This window comes from Equus caballus, chromosome 29, assembly GCF_041296265.1.
Source record: "Equus caballus isolate H_3958 breed thoroughbred chromosome 29, TB-T2T, whole genome shotgun sequence".
NCBI lineage: Eukaryota > Metazoa > Chordata > Mammalia > Perissodactyla > Equidae > Equus > Equus caballus.
In genome coordinates this window covers 30,218,495-30,240,588 of record NC_091712.1, presented here as the reverse complement: position 1 = coordinate 30,240,588, position 22,094 = coordinate 30,218,495, and the positions used below count along the sequence as shown (strand labels likewise).

The 22,094-nt window shown below is 38.9% G+C and overlaps 1 protein-coding gene and 1 long non-coding RNA gene across 2 annotated transcripts in view; one reads left to right on the top strand and one right to left on the bottom strand.

The window, feature by feature from the left end:
* The window catches only part of LOC138921380 (uncharacterized), a 45,925-nt gene extending 29,318 nt beyond the window's left edge, over positions 1–16,607 (bottom strand). Inside the window, exon 1 of the long non-coding RNA XR_011433913.1 lies at positions 16,446–16,607. This is a non-coding gene — a long non-coding RNA (uncharacterized lncRNA). The remainder of the gene's footprint in view (positions 1–16,445) is intronic.
* PTER (phosphotriesterase related) overlaps positions 1–22,094 on the top strand; it is a 56,576-nt gene that overhangs the window by 21,298 nt on the left and 13,184 nt on the right. The window contains exons 2-3 of the mRNA XM_001498128.5: positions 8,493–8,963; positions 10,608–10,873. Of these exons, the coding sequence (XP_001498178.3) occupies positions 8,532–8,963; positions 10,608–10,873 (698 nt within the window). The 5' untranslated portion in view covers positions 8,493–8,531. The remainder of the gene's footprint in view (positions 1–8,492; positions 8,964–10,607; positions 10,874–22,094) is intronic.

Below are 22,094 nucleotides of genomic sequence, written 5' to 3'. Positions count from 1 at the left end.
GTTTCACAAATGCAAACCAAATGGTAGATTCTATATAAGTTTAGGGGACAAAAGAGGGAGCCCCAATTCCCCTCCTACACACATACACACACACACACACACACACACACACACACACAGAGCACATAGTCAAATGGAGACAAATCTCTGAATAGACCAATTCAGTACGTGACGTGCTGAGATAAGCTGTTGAATCTCGTTATATGATATATTCATTATAAATGCCCCTCCCCCAGTTAACAGGTTACTTAAATTAACCAAATCCATAGTTTGACCATTGAAAAGTTAATTCTTGGGGCTGGCCCAGTGGCACAGTGGTTAAGTTCACACATTCTGTTTCGGCAGCCCGGGGTTCGCTGGTTCAGACCTACACACTGTTTGTCAAGCCATGCTGTGGTAGGCATCCCACATAAAATAGAGGAAGATGGGCACAGATATTAGCTCAGGGCCAGTCTTCCTCAGCAAAAAGAGGAGGATTGGCGGCAGATGTTGGCTCAGGGCTAATCTTCCTTGAAAAAAACAAATTAATTCTCATTCAAGCATTCCTATTTCCTTCATACTAATTTCTGTTCCTACCTAGCATCTTAGCATGTTTTGCTCCATCTCTGGCTGATTGCTGTAAATATTTATAAATATCAAGTAATGTGATACAAATAGATTGCAAAGTAAAATTGAAACCTTTAATAAAAGGGAGCAGTTTGTCATGAAGTGGATGAAAGTGATATTGGAGAAATGCTAAATGCCGAATGAGGATGTGACAAAGTTAGACCCATAACAACCCAAGAAAAGAAATTGGCATGGATTAGGTCAGAACAAGTGTTTCAAAAGAGAATAAGTTGTGGGGCCGGCCCTGTGGCCTAGTGGTTAAGTTTGGCATGCTCTGCTTCGGCAGCCCAGGTTCAGTTCCCAGGCGTGGACATACACCACTTGTCAGCAGCCATGCTGAGGTGGTAACCCACATACAAAGTGGTGAAAGATTGACACAGATGTTAACTCAGTGACAATCTTCCTCAGCAAGAAAGAAAGAAAAGTTGCAATAACAATTGGTTAATAAAGGACCTCGGTAAAACATGGTAAAGTCTTCAGAAATACTTTTGCAAAAATAATCTTTTTCATCATTGGGGCGCAAAAGTCAAGTAAAGGATGTCATTTCACATAATTTTGTCCAAAAAATTATACCCCCTGCCCCCAAAATCCAACATTCAATTAATTCTTTGTTCTAAGAATTAGGATATTTACAATTATGACTTATTCATATAATATTTATTTTATTTTTCTAATTTGCAATCTTAATCAATTCCTTTCAATATGACTTCTTATTCAATGTTGGTCTCTGTATATTTTGGTTATCTATTGCTGTGTAACAAACCATCCCCAAAACACAGGTTTCAAACTATTGTTTGACTATCTCCCATAATTCTGTGGGTTGGCCAGACTCTGCTGGGTTGGCTGCAGCCGGGCCTGTAGTCATCTGGGATCTTGGCTGGGTTGGAGTCTTCAAGATGACTCACCGACTTATCTGGTGGCTTCATAGGGACAGCCACAAGGCTGAGCTCAGTGGGGACCCTGGTGTGACTGGGGGGGTTCTCTCTCTCCACATAGTCTTAGGGCCTCTCCTCCTCCACAGGGGAAGAAGGCAGACTTCTTACATTACAGGTCAAGGTTCCGCAAAGCACAAGAGCGGAAGATCCTTCCTTCCAAAGATTCAGGTTCCAAACTGGTGTAGCGTCACATCCACCACATTCTGTCGGTTAAAGCGAGTCCCGGGCCAGTTAGCTTCAGCGTGGAAGAGGGCTGCCCAAGGATGCGGACATCGGAAGGCACCGCTCACCCAAAGCCACCCCTGGAGGCCAGCTAACACGCTGTTATTAAGCGAATTCATTTAAAAAGGCATTTCCAGTATCAGTTACTCTTGGATAATGAGGACCTTCTCTAGCTGCAATCGCTTCAGCAGCTCATTTCCAAAAAGCCTAATGAGTTGTGATGTCAATGGCAACAGTCAATCTGCTTCTAACAATCACAGGCCTCCAGGAAGGGAATTTATTTATACGCAAATCAGAGCCTCCGTTTGATTCATAAACTTCCCTGCCGAACCTTGTCATTAGTTTGTTTAAAGAACACGTGTAGGTTCATTTGCCTGAGGATACTCAGCAAATATCTGGAAAATAATTCAAAGTTTGGCATCTGATAATTCCTGAGTGTATACTGTTTTATAATTTAGGTAGTGCTTTGAGGTACCATCTTATTTGCTTTTCATTTCAAATCTTATGCTGTAGGTCAGGCAGATATTATTCCAGTTTTCAAGTGAGAAAACTAAACTCGTTGTCATCTTTTAAATTTTCCACAATCACACAGCTAGGAAACATTGGAGCCAGGACTCAAGTTCAGAGTTCTTTCAAACCAACCAGTCCTCCTAGAGTTCTCTTTTATACTTAGAAGGGTCTGAAACTGAAATTCATTCATTCTCTCTCTCTCTGTGTCCATGTACATGCATGTATGTGTGCACATGTATATAAAATATACATTTTTATATCCATTCTTAAACTATAGCCTTCACTGATAGTTAATGAATGAAATTCATTCATTGTCTCATTATATGTATATATATGTATGTATGCACATTTTAAAAACTGTTCTAAAGTACAGCCTTCTTTGCTAGGTAAGGATCCACAGAAAGTCAGTAATATCCATTTCAAGGTAAAGGGTATCATAGAACCATGGATGTCATCTGGTCCCCTTCATTGCACAGATGAGAAAATAGGCCCAGAGTGGTTAAGTTACTTGCCCAAAGTCACACAGCTATTTAGAGGAAAAGCCACGAGCTCTTGACTCTGAACTTACTGTTCTTCCAAGTAAACCAAGCCACCTCGAGAATAGCCTTCCAAATGAAATTGTGTAAGGAATATAGATATTTTATGTGTTTAAAACATTAATTTGTAATTTGCCAGAAGTTAAAAGTAGCAAAAATTTTAAGTTCTTTAATGACTAAATACAGTTAAGGACCTGCTGGGCAATTTGCTCAAAATGTTGCTTCTGGATGACAACCTATTGCTAGGAATCCACGGAAGAGAAAATTCCCTCTATACAAAGCTGAGAACTAACTCTATACAAAGCTGAGAACTAACTTCAATGCCGAGAGATCTTTACGAAGAAAAAGAAGGTAGAAATGTTGTATCCAGTCACTTGGTATGTTTCACGCCCAAGCCTACATGTCAGGAGCAAAACCAAAACATTTACATCCAACGTTCTCACAGCACTGTGTGTGGAAGCTTCTTCTGAGAACAAGAAGGGCCGGGATGAGCCAGATCTCAGGTTTTTCCAGTGAAGAAAACCATAGAGGTCAGTTCTGCAGGCGGTGTTGTGACAATATTGCATTTGTCCCAACTCTTGGGATGTTACTCTAAGTAGTGAATAATGTTGCACTTTGACCTGAATAGGATAATGGGTTTTCCTGCCCTCCCTCCCCCATCCCTCTCCCCCCCTCCCACCCTCCTTTTCCTCCCTTCACTCCCTTCCTCCTTTCTCTCTCCCTTCCTTTTATTAAGGAGAAAATATTTTCATCTGTTGACTAAACAGATAAATTCCAGAAGCCGCTAGTACTATTTACCAAAGTCATAGTGTGTGTGACTTGAAGGATTGACCCATTAGCACATGTTTGACTAAAGAGTCAGTTAAGCCACAAGCCAGATCCCTTCAGCTGATGGGCCCAGTGTGACATCTGACTTGAAGGAGCACTGGACTGAACTGACCTATCACTTTAGATAAACCGCTCATCTCTAGGAGCGCAGGATGGGGAAGGCCTGAGCTGACCAGAGGGTGGGACCTCTCCCAGGCAGACCTGTCCGAATGCCTTTTTCCAGGATTGTCACCTCCTGGGTACATCTCTGCCACCACGTTCATATTTGTTCTTTGGAATTCGGAAATATCCCCAGATTGTCTCTCCTACTTCCTTAGTCAAATAGGAAAAAAAAAAAATCTTGGAAATGAAACTCCCCATTCTCCTCTGAATACAAGATACAAGCTGCTCATGTATATCTTGGAGTGGTTTTGTTTTATTTATGTCACATTTCGAAGAACTTGCTGGGTCCCATTATTGCTCTGTGTACTAAGGCGGTTGGATTTCTTTCTCTTTACTCAGGCATGGTTATTGACTTTGTTGACAACGTTTAATATGAAAAGTTCTAAATCGCTATGCAGCAGAGCCATTTAACCATAAATATCTGGGTGAGTGGACGTGTTGTGATGTGTGCGAGGAGGAAATCCTTGTGTCATTGTTGTTCAGCCACTGAACTGATGCTGTTTAGGAGAAGACGTGTCACAGGTGTGAACTTGCACATGATGGAAATACTCAAACAAGCTTTAAAAATTATTATGTGGTTTTCAAACTATTTTGGTCACAAATCAAATGGCAGCTTTTAAGTGCAGTGTTTATGGAGTACGGCTGCTCTGTGTGATGTAAGCCATAAAAAAAGAGAAGTGCTCACACATTTGCACCAGACACTACTCTTTTCTTAGGAGTCCACTTATTGATACTTTTATAGCACCGGCAAGTCGAGTTGGAAATGTCCATCCGCTGTACCTCTTACTGCTTCTACTTTCTCACTGTCTCCACTGGTGTCATCTCCGACCAGGGCACCACCGATTTTTTCCAGATTCTCTCAACACCGTGCTGGTTTCTTTCCAGGCGCACTGGCCCCTCTTCTGTCCGTTCTCCACATGGCTGCCAGGTTATTCAGTTCGTTTCTTCTCCTGCATAAAACTGTGAAATGCCTTCCCACTTTTGATCAGTTAGGGTTTAATCAGGGAAAGAAAACAGCTATAAGTGAAACAGAACAAGGGATTTATTATAGGGATTAGAACTCACACAGTTGCTGGAGACGTGAACTGAAAATGAACTCACCAAACATCAGCTTGCCGATTTGACCATCGCTTCTAAAATTGTAAATTGAGTACCTTAAACCAGGTCTAGGAGCAGGTGCAGCAGAGGCAGGGCAGGAAAAGGGCATATGTGTATGCAATAGGGAGGACTACATTTAAGAGAAATTCCGCTCATTCATATGTGAAATATTCAGAGTTCCAGAAGTCCTGCCTTCTGAAATGCGAAGTGTAACCGAAATGGATATTCAGCCTAGGTAGATAGAAAAATCTTAAGAATAATGGCCAGGTTGAAAAGCTGCGGCAAAGATCTCAAACTAAACTAGAATTGCCCCCAAACTACCCACTCACCACCAAATCTTTGATAATTCAACCAACTTGCTGTATAGTTGAAAAAAGTTAATTTATGCATATGTTTTTGAAAAAGACAAATCCTACATATTGTGTCTGGTTTGCAGCTCAGTGCTGTAGTACTGTTCTCTGATTCTCTTCTTTCGTTCTTTTTATTTTCCCTAAAGTACGATGTCTTTTTTGATTCCTTACCCATTGAGATGAGAACGGTTGTTTCCTTTGACCAGACTGTCATAGTAACTGCAGATTACCCTCAGTCTCTCTGACTGCTCACATTTCACATCTGAAGTACAACAAAGCTTTTGGCAAATGTGTTTATGGCTCTGGCTGTCCCTTCTTCCGCTACCTTCCGTGCGGGTATGTGCAATGCGGAAGCTTCCCCTGGTTGCTCTGCAGAATGCCTAAAGCCTGCTTTCTGGGTTGGGGGTTACTCCTGTCTGCACAGTTGCGCACTGCAGCTCTCTTTGTCCATGACCTTCCTCCCTGTTCGGTGAACTCTCATCTTGGTGGCAGAAGGCCATTAATAGCCCTTTGCCTGTATATTGAGAAGAGAACAACTTCTAGGCTGAATGTAGACTGAAAAGGGATTCCCACACAGGAACCATGAATTCTACACACATATTTTATCCCGCTAAAAGACATATTCCAGCTTACAGCAGTGTTGGCTACAGTTTGTTCTTTAATCTTTCCTTATCCTTTAAGTATGGGTGACATTGTGTACGATCATAGGAAACACCAACCAGCTCTGCCTGAGAGCGTTAGAGGAATTTCCCAGAAGAGATGACATTTCTTAAATGATTTTTTTCCGCGAAGACTCACAGCTTGTGAGCTTGAAACTTACCAACATTGCTCTTTCAAATCTGTATCAATTAAATATAGTTGGGTACTTTTCTAGTATAAGTGATAGTGTTTTATCAATTTATCCAAGTTTCTGGCCCCCCAGTGACTCTAGAAACACGTCTTTGAGCAGATCAGCCAGAGGAAGGAAAGAGCAAATGAACCCATATGGAAGATTGAATCTATTATCAATAGTACTCTGATTTCATCAACTGAAGGAACTAGCTATATATTCCTGGCTCTCAGTAACAAGGCATAAGGCATGGAACAGTGAGTTCCTCAACATCATCAGTGACAAATAGTGTCCTGGGTCGTGACTGGCAGCTACACAGTGATTCTCTAACCAGATGCCATCTTCTTTCATCATGGCCACCATGTGAATTATTTAGATGTTGGAAGCGTGGCTTGCAGAAGAGCACTGTCAAAAAACATTAGAGGCCATGCTAGCCATAAGTCCTAAAGTGCTGTGTCAGAAAGTCTAAATCAATCATTTATGCATTGTGGGCCAATACAGTTATCCCCCAATACCCACAGGTGATTGGTTCCAGGACCGCTCCTTGATGCTAAATCTGCAGATTCTCAAGTCCGTTATGTAAAATAGTGTAGTATCTGCATATAACCTATGCACATCCTCTTGTGTACTTTAAATCATCTCTAGATTACTTGTAATACCTAATACAATGTTAATGCTCTAAAAAGTTGTTATACTATACTATTTAGGGAATAATAAAATAAAAACATCTGTACATGTTCAGTACAGATGCAACCACCATGAGCCTTTCCATCGTGGTTGGTTGAATCTGCGGATGCGGAACCCCTAGATATGGAGGGCCGACGGTATATATCAAACACCCGAGTTCCAGATAATTGCAGTCACTTGAGGTAAATTAGCCTATAGCTCATCACTCTCTTTTCTCCAACGCTGATTGGGTTTCACCTTGTTTCATGTATACACTAGACCCATTATGAGTTTGTCGTCTACCCATGGCTCCCTCACAAGATCTCCTCTGTAATCAAGCACTTCCTCTGAAAAGAAATTACTTAGGAAATACATAATAGTTCCCAGAACTAGCTTAACAAAGCTACTATTTTTTGAACATGCACTGTGTGCCAAACACATTTACAAGTCTCTTTTATCTGTGGTCTCTAATTTAATTTAATTCTTATGACAGCCTACGAAACGTGCATTGTTATTCTAATATTACAGACAAGAAAACTGATGCTCAGAAAGTCAGAGAAGGCCTTCAAAGGGATGTGGGGAAAAATGATTTCAGCATGTCTTTTAAAGGGACAATTTGAGAGCTTTGAAAGATACTCTTTTACCTACTTCCCAGTCCACCTTTTTCTCTGTCCTCTGAGTGTGTCTGGCTGGTGCTCTGTGTGGGACACTCTTTCTAGAAAGCTGGTGGTTTTGCTCTTGGCCATGTATGTGTTTGTCTTTGGCAGTTTCAGGAGTGCCCTTTTCTTTCCAAGCGACATCCCTGCATTTAGGAAATGTGCTTTCAAATGGAAACACTGGAATTGGGGTTCTTATCATCACTGACAGAACCTTAGTGAATACTTAATTTGTGTTACAAATGAAAGAAACAGAGGTTAAACAGAGAGATATTTACTCATTTTAGAGAGAGCAGATTTCAGTTTCGATAAATCCTAAGTCACTTTCATTATGACTAAGAATTTTTGCTTTTGCCTATTTTTGAAGTGTATTTCTGACCGTGTGCTGTAGACAAAATAAAACGTCAAGAGTGGAAAGGTTTGTTTCTTTTTGTTTTTCTTCTTTCATTATTAAGCGTAGGTGTGCTCTCCCCAGTTATTTTGAGGGAATAATCTGTAGAAATTCTCAAGTTCAGAGATTTTGTCGTCTGCCTCTTTATAGCTCCCATTTCTGGCACTTGGTGGATCTTCCACAGAAGTTTGTCCACTTGGCTAGTGAATGAGTAATGGAACGGTCCATAGCCTCAGCATATTTAATTTAGCTGAAAAATGACAAGTGAAACAGTTTTTATACAGGCCTGGTTCTGATATAAGTTATTGATTATGAAAAGTTTTTTTTCATGGAGATTATTTTTGAATTATCCAAGGAAGCATAGCTATAACTAATGAGATAATATTAAGCAGAAGAAAAATGTGAACTGAATAACAAGAAATATTTCCAGGAGATGAGTCTGGGATTAAATCAGGCAGAGGAGTCCCAGTGGAAGTGGCTGGGGGACATTTAACACCATACACCATGCACGCTGCTTGGAGCTGCAATGAACTTAAGCAATTTACAAGGGACAGACTCTGACTTTGGCAGGATTATAAGAGAGATCGTATCTCAAGTTTCATTGATTCTCTTTCTTACATGGGTATACGTTCGCAGCCTCTCATCCTTAGGGGCAAAATTTATGTGTGTGCTAAATTTCTGATTATAGTTTTCTTTTTTCCAGAAAGCACTCTTTTTAGATCATCTCCTGCTGCCATCAGAAATGTCTTCCTTAAGTGGGAAAGTCCAAACCGTTTTGGGCCTTGTGGAGCCAAACGAACTGGGCTGCACTCTGACCCATGAGCATTTGACAATGACCTTTGACTGCTCTTACTACCCGCCTCCTCCATCTCATGAAGTTATCTCTAAGGAACCTATTATGATGAAAAATTTATATTGGATTCAGAAAAATCCTTATTCCCATAAAGAGAATCTTCAGTTGAATCAGGAGACGGAAGCTATAAAGGAAGAGCTGTTGTGTTTTAAAGCCAAAGGTGGGGGAGCCTTGGTGGAGAACACAACCACCGGGATTAGCCGAGATGTGAAGACTCTGAAGTGGTTTGCAGAAGAGACTGGCGTCCATATCATATCCGGAGCTGGGTTTTATGTGGATGCAACTCACTCTTCAGAGACCAGAGCCATGTCAGTGGAGCAGGTAAAAAGCCCTAAGTTCTTTGACAATATTTGTGTCTAATTTCAGAATAGCCAGAACTTCAGACATGGGATTGTCCCTACGTGTCATCGACATTTGGAAATGTCATTGGCTCAGAGGTAGCTGGGCATGCTACAGAAATTTGCTAGCTAGCGAAGACATCTGCACTTGAGACCCAAATTAGGAACCTTTCATTTCGTAAAGAGAAAGTGTCAAGGAAGGAGATCTTAGTGCCCTAGCCACCAAAAAAAAACAATGTGTTAATACTTAGATTTGTATATATCGTATCTTTGCTCAATAGTGGTGCCCCAGTGTGTTTGTAAACCTCAGTTTCCCATTATAAGCTTCAGTTATGCAACCTCAATTTTCTTTCTGGATTTTATAATAACCAGCAGTAAAAATTCACTGTAGGGTGAATCTCGGCAGGCAGAGACTTGGCACATGGGCGAATATGTTTCTCCTTTTACAAAACAGGAGGGGTGGAAGAAAATCCCTTCCCCATTTTTGTCATAATACGAGCTTAAGCAAGAACGGGCAGGAGGAAGTAAATCTTTCAGGGACAAAAGGAAAGAATAAGCTGTAAAGCTGTTTTGCATGTGTTTGTGCTCTCTTTCTACACATACATATATGTGTTTATACATGTTTATTCACATATGTATATATTTGTATGTATCTTCCATTGCCTCTTTGATAGGCATAGCATGTCAGCTGCAGTCTTTGCAAAGAATCAGTTGATCTTTAAAAAACTTGTATTTCAAAGTTTTATCTGTGTTATTTTCCAATTAGGCCTTTCCCTTTTTATATGTTTCTATTATTTGTAGACTGTCCTGATGTCAGGGATTACACATTCTTCCAACTGCTCATAGCAGTAAATATAAATACAAACCCCAAAATATAATATTAGTATTGTGTGCTGTGAATTTGCTATGCTGTAGAGGGTAAAGGACAGAATAAATAGGGAGAATTAGAGAATTACTTGCTACAGATGACATAGATTCGAGGGCAGACTTTTTATGTTCAAGATACTCCTCAGGTTAAATTATAGATTTTTTTTCTCAATCTGAATGTACTTTCAATAAGTCACTTTTTACCCCTACAGTGACTTTCCTAATTCCATGAATTTCTTTTTAAATAATCACAGTAAGATATTATGAAATCTCTCATTTAGAATAACTTGTTGGATTTGAGATATGGCCAGCAAAATGCCTTTCTCCTTGGCCAATATTAATTGAATGAATGATGAATACATTTTTAAAAGAATGAATGACTAAATGAATAAATTCATTCACACACTGTGGTGACTCTAGGTTGATAAATTCCACAGTCTATAAAATATTGTCTTTTTTTTAAGGCTTTTTTTTGAGGAAGATTGGCTCTGAGCTAACATCTGTTGCCAACCTCCCTCTTTTTTGTTTGTTTGGGTTTTTTCTCCCCAAAGCCCCAGTATATAGTTGTAAACCCTAGTTGTAGGACATTCTAGTTCTTCTATGTGGGATGCTGCCACAGCATGGCTTGATGAGCGGTGTGTAGGTCCACACCCAAGATCAGAACTGGCGAACCCCAGGCCGCAGAAGCAAAGCGCACAAACTTAACCACTCGGCCATGGGGCTGGCCCTATAAAATATTTTCATTCTCACCCTTCCTTAGCTTACTGGTGTCCTCATTAATGAAATTCTCCATGGGGCCGATGGAACCAGTATCAAGTGTGGCGTTATCGGAGAAATTGGTTGCTCCTGGCCTCTGACCGAGAGTGAAAGAAAGGTTCTTCAGGCAACAGCTCATGCTCAGGCTCAGCTTGGCTGTCCTGTTATCATTCACCCTGGAAGGAATCCAAGTGCACCATTTCAGATTATCCAGGTGTTGCAAGAAGCAGGTGCAGACATCTCCAGGACAGTTATGTCCCACCTTGATAGGTAAGTAGACTAACTACAAATCAGTGCAAACCACCAAATGGTTATGGATGATCAAATAAATACAGTCACCAGGTCAATGACATACCAGTCAACTGGAGAAAACCACTCGCTACCTGGAAGGTAGTATTTATAAAGTTTTACATTAGACATTAATAAAAGTCAGTGCTGCCATTTTTGTGTCTCTATTCTGTGTCAGATAGTATCTCAGGTGTTTTGTATGAGTCATTTCTCTTAATTTACTTAATCCTTCATAACCCTTCAGAGTAGGTGTCACTGTCTACTTCACTTCTTTGTCTCAGGGTCTGACATCACAGTAGCTGCCAATTCCACATGCTCAGTATTTGCCAGTAGTTAGAGCAATAAATTTATCTGCAAATATAAAGGGAAGGGGAAACCACAAATATAAATGTTCAGGTTTGCTGTTGTGACTGGTGGTTTGAGTCATCTGAATTTTGGAAAATGCAGTTATAAAAAATAATAGTAATAGGTATATTATTTGGTGGTATTATGTCTTAGTTTCCTATGAGTACCGTAACAAATTATAAGAAACCGGAAAGGGGCCCGCCCTGTGACATAGCAGTTAAGTTCGGGGCGCTCTGCTTCGGTGGTCTGGATTCGCTGATTCAGATCCCAGGCATGGACCTACGCCACTCATCAGCCATGCTGTGGCAGTGACCCACATATAAGTGGCAGAAGATTGGCACAGATGTTAGGTCAGTGCTAATGTTCCTCAAGCAAAAAATGAGGAGGATTGGCAACGGATGCTAGCTCTGGGCTAATCTTCCTCAGCAAAAAGAAAAGAGAAGAAAAGAAACCGGGAGCCTTAAAACAATAACAATTTATTTTCTCATAGTTCTGGAGGCCAGAAGTCTGAAATCAAGGTGTTGGCAAGGTGCCTTTCCTCCAAAGACTCTTGAGGAGAATTCTTCCTTGCTGCTTCCATTGTCTCATTGTTCTGGGCATTCCTTGGCTTGTGGATGCATAACTTCAGTTTCTGCCACTGTCTTCACATGGCCTCCTGTCTGTCTTTGTCTTCTCCTCTTTTGTTTCTTATAAGGACACTTGTCATTAGATTTAACCCCCACTCAGATAATCCAGAATGATCTCATCTTAAGATCTTAACTTAATTACATCTATAAGGCCCTTCTCCCAAATAGGGTCACTTCCAGAGGTTCAGGGGGATAGAACGTGGACATATCATTTTGGGGTCCACCACTCAACCCCCTACGCATTATATTAGATGGGGAGGGGTCAGCACAATAATTGACTAAATATACAGATGTTGACTGCAGGTCATTTTATGAAGAAGCCTAAGTGTTGCAAAGGCTAGACATTAGCCTTTAGATTGAATTGATCAAGGAATTAACACAGTACAAATGAGTCTAATAATACCTTACAATTATTTCTATCTTGCATATTGGAATAAAGCCATCTTAACAGACTGATAAATCCTCATCATCATACCTGACGATCTACTATTTAATAAACTAATGATCCCACAGAAGGTATTGATAAAGTGCTTCTACTTAATAAAAATATTGTAAAATCCTATGCAAAAAAAATTAAACAAGTTATAATTGTGGCAAAATTGACAAGCCAGTATTAATGGAGAAACTGAGTAATATCAGAGTAAAGGCAATTCTCCTGGCAACTGGGTGGGTATCAAGATCAATACTTGGCTGTCTTACAGAATCTTCTGGTTGTACTGATAAAATAGAGGGGGGCCCCTAGATACTGCTCATAGAGGTGGTGCATAATAGCATGAAGAATAGAATCTTTGGACCCAGAAACACCTGCTTGTAAATCTTGCCTCTACCATTTGCCATGAGATCTTGGATATTTTCATTTGAATTTAAAATAATGTATTTAATAATATTACTTTGTAGGATAGAGAATACATATAACACCCTTAATCAAGAAGGATGATTTTTAAATACTTTTTAAACAGTGTGAAGTATGTCATACATACAAACGAGTATAGATAATACATATTTTTAAATTTTATAAATATTTCTTAGGTTCTTAAAAACACTGTATCCAGCTGTTATTATATAAATGCTCTATATACGTCCATTAAACTACAGTTATTAATCATGTTGTTCAGGTATTCTATATTCCTACTGATTTTTTTGGGTCTGTTTGTGAGGAAGATTGGCCCTGAGCTAACATCTGTTGCCAATCTTCCTCTTTTTGCTTGAGGAAGATTGTCCCTGAGCTAACATCTGTGCCAATCTTCCTCTGTTTTATGTGGGATGCTGCCACAGCATGGCTTGATGAGGGGTGCCAGGTCTGCGCCCGGGATCTGAACCCGTGAACCCCAGTCCCCTGAAGCAGACAGCATGAACTTAACCACTATGCCACCGGGCCCACCCCGTTCCTACTGATTTTTTGACGGCTCGATCTATTGTTTACTAAGAGAATATGTTAAAATCTATCATGGTAGATTTTTAGTTTCTGTTGTACATACTTCAATTTTTTTCTTTATATATCTTGAAGCTATATTATCACATGCACACAAGTTATTATATCTTCCTGGTGAATTGAGATTTACATCAGCATATACTGAACTGCTTTATCTCTAGTAATTCATGTAGTGCTTTTTGTTTTAAAGGATGTTTTATCTGATATTAATGTAACCATACCAATCTTTTTGTGTTAGTCTTTATAATTTAGATGTGTCTTATATAAGGAGGATGTGACCAGGTTTTGGGTTTTACCCAATCAGACAATCTCTTCTTTTATATGAAAAGTTCAGTTTATTTACATTGACTATGTTTACTGATATGTTTGTTCCACTTTTTCTTTTTGTCTTAGTTTTTGTTATCCTTTCTTGATTTCTTTTATTGATTTTTTTTTCACCTCCATATTCTATTTTTCCCCTTTATTCCTTTGGAAGGTATGTACACTATTTCTATCCTATTAATGGTTGTAATAGAAAATTTAACATGTACATTTATGATATCAAATTTTACATATAATAAATATTTTTACCATCCTTCCTAGTAATACAAGAACCTCAGAACTCGTCAACTTCAGTCATTCAACATCTAAGTTATATGCTGTTTTGTCCAGGATGTTGTGTTCACTTGATTTTTTTAAATGTTTCTGTTTGCTATTTTCTTTGCTCACCATTGCATCTTAGATCTTTATCCCTGAATTTCTCTAAGTACATCATTTGAAGTTCCTGTAGTACAGGTCTGTTTTGGTAATAAGTGCTTAGATTTTACATCTCTGAAAATGCCTTTATTCCTTCATTCATAAGACATAATTTAATAGAATAGATAATTTATAGTAATTAATGAGAAGAGGTAGTTCTATTTAAAAGGTGTTTTTTCTAAGCCCTTTAAAGATATTCTTTTCAACTGACATACATTGTTGCTGTTGATAAGCCAGCTGAAACTAATTCTACTTCCTTTGCCATGATATGCCTTTTTTTCTGACTACTTTTAACATGTTTGTCTCTGCTATCTGTATTTTCACTATCTTAGTGTGAATTTCTTCTTATTGTGCATGCTTGGGATTCCTGGTTATGAGGCTGTATCTTTCATTGGTTCTAGAAAACTTTGGCCATTGTCTCTTCAAATATTGTTCCATCCACATTTTCTTTATTATTTGCATCATAAGCTCCAATTTAATATATGGAGGATCTTATTACCTGTCCTCCATGTCTCTTCACATCTCCTTCATATTTCCATCCATTTGCATCTTGGAGCTATAATTTCTTCAATTCTATCTTCTTATTTACTACTTCTCTCTCCAGCAGAATCAATCTGTTGCCTAGCCTATCAATTTGGTTTATAATATTAAGAACTATAGTTTTATTTCTTTCTAGAAGTTCTACTTGGTTACTTTTCAAATCTGCTTGGTTAATTTTGATAATTTCTTTTCCCTTCAACATGTTTTCAATTCAATCTTTAAAAAATATTAAACATGCAATGTTTACCTTGTAACTAGTAAATGTAATTTCTTCTGTTTTTTTTTCTCTGATTAATTTATTTTCTCAGTTCTTCTGGCTCTCGTTCATGTGAGGTTATTTCCTTGTATTACAATAAATTTATTGTGATCTTAGATTCCCTGGAAGTGATTATGAGTCATAGGTTGCAGGGTTTTATTCTTGGATTTTTGTTTGTTTGTTTTGTTTGTTTCTTGTGGGCAGTTAGGGGGCACTATGAAATTGGGGCTACTTTAAATTAAATTTTAAAAATTAAAAAATATTTAATCATGGTAAAATACACACAACGTAAAATTTACCCATCTTACTATTTTTAAGCATACAATTCAGTAGTAAGTACATTCACATTGTGGTGAAACCAATCTCCAGAACTCTTTTCATCTTGCAAAATTGAAGCTGTGTACCCATTAAACAACAGCTCTTTCTTCTCCCTCTCCTTAGTCCATGGCAACCACCATCCTACCATCTCTCTCTATGAATTCGACTACTCTAGGTACCTCATACAAGTGGACTGATACAGTATTTGTCTTTTTGTGACTTTTTAAAGATTTTATTTTTTCCTTTTTCTCCCCAAAGCCCCCCGGTACATAGTTGTATATTCTTTGTTGTGGGTCCTTCTAGTTGTGGCATGTGGGACGCTGCCTCAGCGTGGTTTGATGAGCAGTGCCATGTCCGTGCCCAGGACTCGAACCAGCGAAACACTGGGCCGCCTGCAGCGGAGTGCGCGAACTTAACCACTCAGCCATGGGGCCAGCCCCCTTTTTGTGACTTTTTAAACTAAACTTTTCACTTGAGGGGTTCGAACCACACAGGTGCTGTGAATTCTGGCCCCTGAACTCAGTGAGTGTAGGCTTGTGGTTATGGATTCTCAGGGGAGACTTTTTTCTCAACCTGCCTCCCTTTCACCAGAAGACAAGGCTGAGAAAGACATGTAATCTGCAAAGACTCCCTCTGCAGGCCAACTTTTTACCTAGTCCATCCAACTGAGTGTTCTCTTTGGGTGGGAGGGGTACTCCCTTTACGTGCTGGGGAGGCTGTGTCTCCATTTTGTCTTCTGCCCTATTCAGGCCCCAGCTCTCTCTCTTGGCACATTAACCTCCTGGCCCTGCCCCCAGGCAAATGCTGTCTCTAGGTCCCCTTCTACTCCTCATTTTCTCTGCGCTCGTATTGTTTCTGCCCCCGTGAGTAAGTCCTTTCCTTTCCCAGCAGCTTTACCAAGCATTTAAAAATATGATTTTTTTCCCCTTCATTTTATTCAATATTTTACATGTACTACGCTGGAAAGGTTTTCTGTGAATGTTTCGTCTGCCATACTGCTTGAACTGGCTCACGATGATTCTTAGAGAAGAATCTTTCTAACTCTATCGTTTATAGTTAGACATGTAGGTAAATTAGAAAATTATGCTTGGCATGAAAAGAAAATAAGCTTTTGTTGGAAATTGTGAAATAAATTTTAACTCCTAGCCCAGTAGGACATCCTTTCTCATAAAATCAAACTATATATATACACACACACACATATGTATATTCCTTGCTCCTAAAATCAACATATATATACACATATATCTATGCACACACATATGTATATGTATTTTCTTTTAAACAATAAAGCTGCATTACCTGATTTTCATTGGCTGCCATTTCAGTGCCTCCCTCTAGAATGGAATGGAGAGGTTGACCTGGCATCAGACAAACTCAGAGCATCCTAGAAAATCCTGCGACCATTTCTAGAGCAGCCACCCATTCTGTCCCTATTTTAGGGATGATTCAGGGTTCCAGTGCCTGAAAAAGAAATACATAGAAGTCTGAACATTTCAGTGGAGAGGCAACTGGGAAAAAATGGCTTTAGAAAAAGTAGTGCATTTGGAAAAACAAACCAAATAAAGTAACAGGAAAAAAAATAATCAGGGAGGCAGATACGGGCAACTTTAGCTTTTTGATCTGACTGTTCACAGCAAGAGAGTTGCCAGGCTGACGTTTGATGAGGTCAGCCTTTTACAGGCCCTCTGAGGGCTGCTGGGTTGCACACACAATCTGATCTGTACTGAAAGGGCAAGGACTTCAGCTTTTCTAATGGGGACAAATCACAAAAGGGCACGTATTTCATGCAACAAAATGCGCAGATGACACACAGAAAAAGAAGAGCATCCTGAAAACAAGGCCTCCAAAAAAAAAAAACAAAAAACCCCAGAGAAATCATTTTCGTTCTCCCACTGTGCCTCGGTGGGTGGCAAGGAGAAGGAAGGTTCTGAACCCACAGGCGGTTGGGATGGTGAGGTAGCAATTCGAGGTGCTGGCTCTGCCCTGTGGTCCCTTTTAGAACACTGGGCTCTCCAGCAGGACCGACGCTCAGCCCCGACTATGTAAAATTGTTCATTTATCCTCTTAAAGGCAGGATTTCTAGCATTTGAGAATACAAAATAAAATATTCCGGGATGTCCACAATCACACTGAAGCAAGTAAGTATTCTTGAAGGTATATAAATCATCACCAGCATTCGTGCATAAGGCATTTTATTTTAAAATACATACACGCACACACAAACAACAACAAAAACAACAAAACTGCCATATGTCTATCCAAAAGAAGCAGTTGGGACCTTGAGAGAGGGAAGAGTTAATGAATGGCCATCACCTTAGGACACCTCTGAACCACATGGTTGTCATGTGACCGTTTGTGACCTGCTTAAGGTCATTTACCTGGAGATAACAGCCTGACAAGATAAATCTGCTTCTGTGTCTCGGCCCTCCCCTAACCATCTGTTCTCCTTAAGAAATACAGGCCTGTGGAAGTGCCCGTTGACTGTTGTGAATTTAGCTCTATGGAACATCGTAGGGGGCTGCCCTTGACAGTTATAGCCACCCAAAGTCAACATTTATTGGAAAATCACATCAGCACTTAAGTATTCCTGTTTGGGCTTTGAATCCACAAAGGCTTTATGCCTTTTAATCATTTATTATAATTTTGCTACCTATTATAATTCCATCCGCATTTCCAAGTGGCATATAATCACAGCACCGCCTCGGCCCCTAGTCGAATACAGGGTATATGTGATTGAAGACACCCCAGGCGTAGTCTTTTTGCCATTCATCTCCAAGGAAGTCGTATCTGGAATGTACTATAGGGTAGCTGTAGGTATTTTTATGACAGCGCAATTATTTCATTACCACGGAAAGTTGGGTAGAATAATATGGCTGGAAGGTATTTGGGTACTAACTCTTTATGGATTAAACTTTGAGTCCCTGGGAAAGCAATAGACAGGTGCTATGCCTCAATCTCCCTTCTGCTTGGCTATCTATTTAACAAACCAAAGGGCTTTGATGGAAATCCAGAGCCTAGAGTTTGATTGGGGAACAATGATAATTAAGTGCAGGAAAATGGCACATCTCTCTCTTTGAAAATTGCTCCCTGGGGAAGTTAGAGGAATTTGACCCAAGCATTTCTACAAGAAGAAAAGAGAGAGCACAGGGGGTGGGCTAACAACACATTTTATACTTTTTACCCCTGATTATTCCTGCCAAAACTCACCAAACTCTCTAAAGGACATAAATTTGATACATTTTTTCATGCTCTTAATTAGATGAAGTGAGTGAGTGGAATATCATTTCATTCATTCATTTATTCATTCAACAAATATTTATTGAGTGCCTAATTACCATATACCAGACACTAGGATGTAGTAGGGAGCAAGACCCATTGTCTAAATCACTTCAAAACGATTACTTAATTATTATCATGGTGACTTTTAACCTTAAGGTTGTCTTTGTAAAGCCACACAAAATAATTATCTGGTATGCTTGGAATAGTACACTTTTAATTCCTATGAATACTAGTGAATTAATGTGAAAGCATTCAAAAACAATTTCAGGGAGATGTTTGGCAAACTGAAATTTAGCAAAACATCCTCATATATTTAAATAGTAGTATGGTAGCAGTTTTTAAAAAGAACAATTGGAATGCTATGCACATGAAACGGTTTATAACATTTAGAATCCTGTGCGTATGATGCTGTATTTCTTAACACTTTATTATTAGGAGTATGTATATGCATGCATTATGAGCATAATGTACAGTATGCACTGAGAAGAATGAGTGTGCATTGTATAGTATATACATTGTGCATGTTAGGAATAACAAAGACAACTTGTTTAGTTATATTGGCTCAGAACTAAAGAAATTAGTTCAGGCAACAAAGTAGGGGCCTGATGAGCAAGTGGAAACTTTTAAAAATATATATTTACTAATAACACTTCCCTTTTTCCATTTTCTAATGTCCAATGACATTTCTTCTATTATTACTATGGCAGACGATAGGAAAATATAAGAAAAATTAGATGCTTCTAAACAAGTTATCATGGACATTTGTATATACTTGGGTATGACTGTGGCTCAATTTTACAGAAAAATCTACACTGGATTGTAGTGAGTACTCCCTGACATAGAACACAAACCTTGAATACATTTCAGATTGAAATTGTGTGATGACGTTGGCGGCAACTATTCTTTTATTCAGGCAATGTATATCCTATGTCTGCATGGGACAATGGAGAAATAGGTGGTGCTGGGGTCACATTGCTTAATTTGTGTTCTGTGTGACCTTGTTGCATGACCTTGAGCAAGTCACTTAAGACTCCAAGTCTTTTGCTTATCTGTCAAAAGGGGTTAAGAAAAATTATTTTTAACCTTTAAAGTATTACGCAAATATCCCCCCTATTATTGTTTATCATGAATTTCCTTTCATTGCAGGACCTGTTTTAAAAGATATAGAAAATCTAGACAAACATTTGACAAACTGAAATGTAGCAAACCTTCTCAATATACATAAATAGTGCTGAATAAAATGCAATTAAGTTATGCTGGTAATTGATATTTGTTGAGTATCCCAAATTGCACTCTTTAATGAGACATTTGGTCAGACCAGCTCAATGTCAGGGCAAAGGAGGGCACTGGCCACGTAGTCTTTCCAGTACATTATACCCACCAAAACCTTCCACAAGGCATTTTTTTCTTCTAAAGCAATTTTTTATGACTCTGACACCATTCCCATGAAATGTGACATTTTAACAAATAGGATTGCCATGTCTATGAGATTTATCTTCACTCTCTTCAATACCATCATTCCTTGAACTGTGTATCGCCTTACATGAAAAACGCACCCTCTTTTGTGCTGTGTGGCAGCTGGAAAGTTCATATGGTAAAAAGCTCTTCCTAGGGTGTATAAACTGTGAAATGTATTTAAAAATCAAGTTTTAATTACATTTCGCAATTGGGAGCCAACTTCTGGTTTAAGTCTAATTTAAACAAGGGTTTTTCTCTCTTCCAGCCATCTGTTCCTTTTGCTTAAGCCTACACTTAAGTCATAATATTGAAAGTGTGACATCATTCCTTCCTATGATGTCATTAAACATCTGGTATGGACCCAAGCACTCAGAGACCTGAATAATGTGAGAGGAAGATGCTGTTCAAATATAGATATGGAGAATAAAATAAATATATGGCAATCTGAATTATTTTTCTATTTTTTTCATTCCTAGTTATTTTCTAATATTCAAAAGACTTCCATAAAAGTAATGCCTTGACGCAAAAAGAATCCTTTAAAAAAAGATAAATGAACCTGTAAAATATCTACATATATGGGAATAAACTAGTATATTAACGTGAATGCACCATTCTTATTGATGGTTTTGCGTTTGTGTGAAACCAAAGTTCTTGGTAAATATTTAATTCAAGTAATAAATTATACTTTCTAATCATAGACAATGGGTAGGCCATACATTAGAAACTTCCATCATTCTATTCAGTTTCTATTTTCAACATTAAAAAATAAATTAACTGAAATTCATCAATTAGGAATTTTTCAGATTTTATAGTTAAGGTGGAACTGACATTAGCAGTATAGATTCCTATACATGAATAGTGTTTTCAAATTATATTAACATTAAATTTATCAGATTATAGTAATTTATATATTAATTTCTTTTAAACATTGTATTATAAATATTTAAAGATTTATTTTAGGTTATCATATGAATAGTTCTAGCTGAGTTTAGTAATTCTGTTACAATATTCTTGAAAATCTCTCATAAAGTAATAAAGAACCCCACAAGACACTAGCTGTACGAATATCCATTCATTTTAAATTGAGGAATTCCCTGGGGAGGGAGACAAAGAGTTTTTTTGGAATTACTTTTGTGGTAAACACTTTTTATAATAATCAGCCATTGAAATTCACCATTGTTTTTAATAAATCAGTTGTATATAAGCATTTCCTTATTATTGTATTTGTACTCCAATTTATAAAAATTACTTGGTCAAGTTCCTAAGTTTTAGCATTGGATGTATTCTGTGTTTCTATACATCTCAGGCCCTGAGCTAGTCTGGTCTCATAATAGAGCTGCCTGCATGGTGCTTACCCTCTAGGCCCAGGAATTCATAGATTGGAACAGCTGATGAATCACAACAAAGTCACAGCACGGTATTATGAAAAGTGCGCTAGCCTAGGAGTAGAATACCTGGGTTCTTGATCACTTATAAGACCCAAGCTTTAGTTTCTTCATTTATGCAGTAACGTCAATATGTGGCATAATTATTTCACCAGTTGATTGTGAGTTTCAGAACCTGCTCCTCCCATGTTCTGGGTATCATTTAATGACATCAACATCTAATCGATTGCCTAAGACAGGCCCTGATTCTCCTCCATTGCTGTCTCTGTGGGGACAGAGTCCCATCGCTTACTCTTCCTGCTGCTCATCCTAGTTTGGTCAGCAACAGCATTATTCACGCAGATGCTAGCCTAAGTTCCTCCCTCCCGCTGCACCCCCACGTGATAAGACGTGTCCACCTCACTAAGGTTTCTGAATACAGCCACTCCTATCCGTTCCTCTGCTGTTAACTTAATTCAGGCCCTCATTTGTCACCTGAACTATTGTAATAGTCTCCAAACAGGAGTCACTCCCTTAGCCTTGCTCCCTAATCTAGCCTCCACATTGCTACGGTTTTGATCTTTCTAAATGCAAATCTGATTACATTCCTCTACGCTATTTACAATGCTTCAATGGCTCTCCTTCACCTTTGGCACAAGATCCAGACATCTTGGTCATCTGGTCCCCACTCAGCCCTCCAATTCATCTCCCCTCAGCCTCTAGTGCACACACAGAATCTGGGCCAAAGCCACACTGACCGTGACCTTGAGTGCCCTGTGCTGACTGTTCTTACATGCTGCTCACACAGGCTAGTCCCTCTGCTGCAAATACCCTATTCCCCCTTATC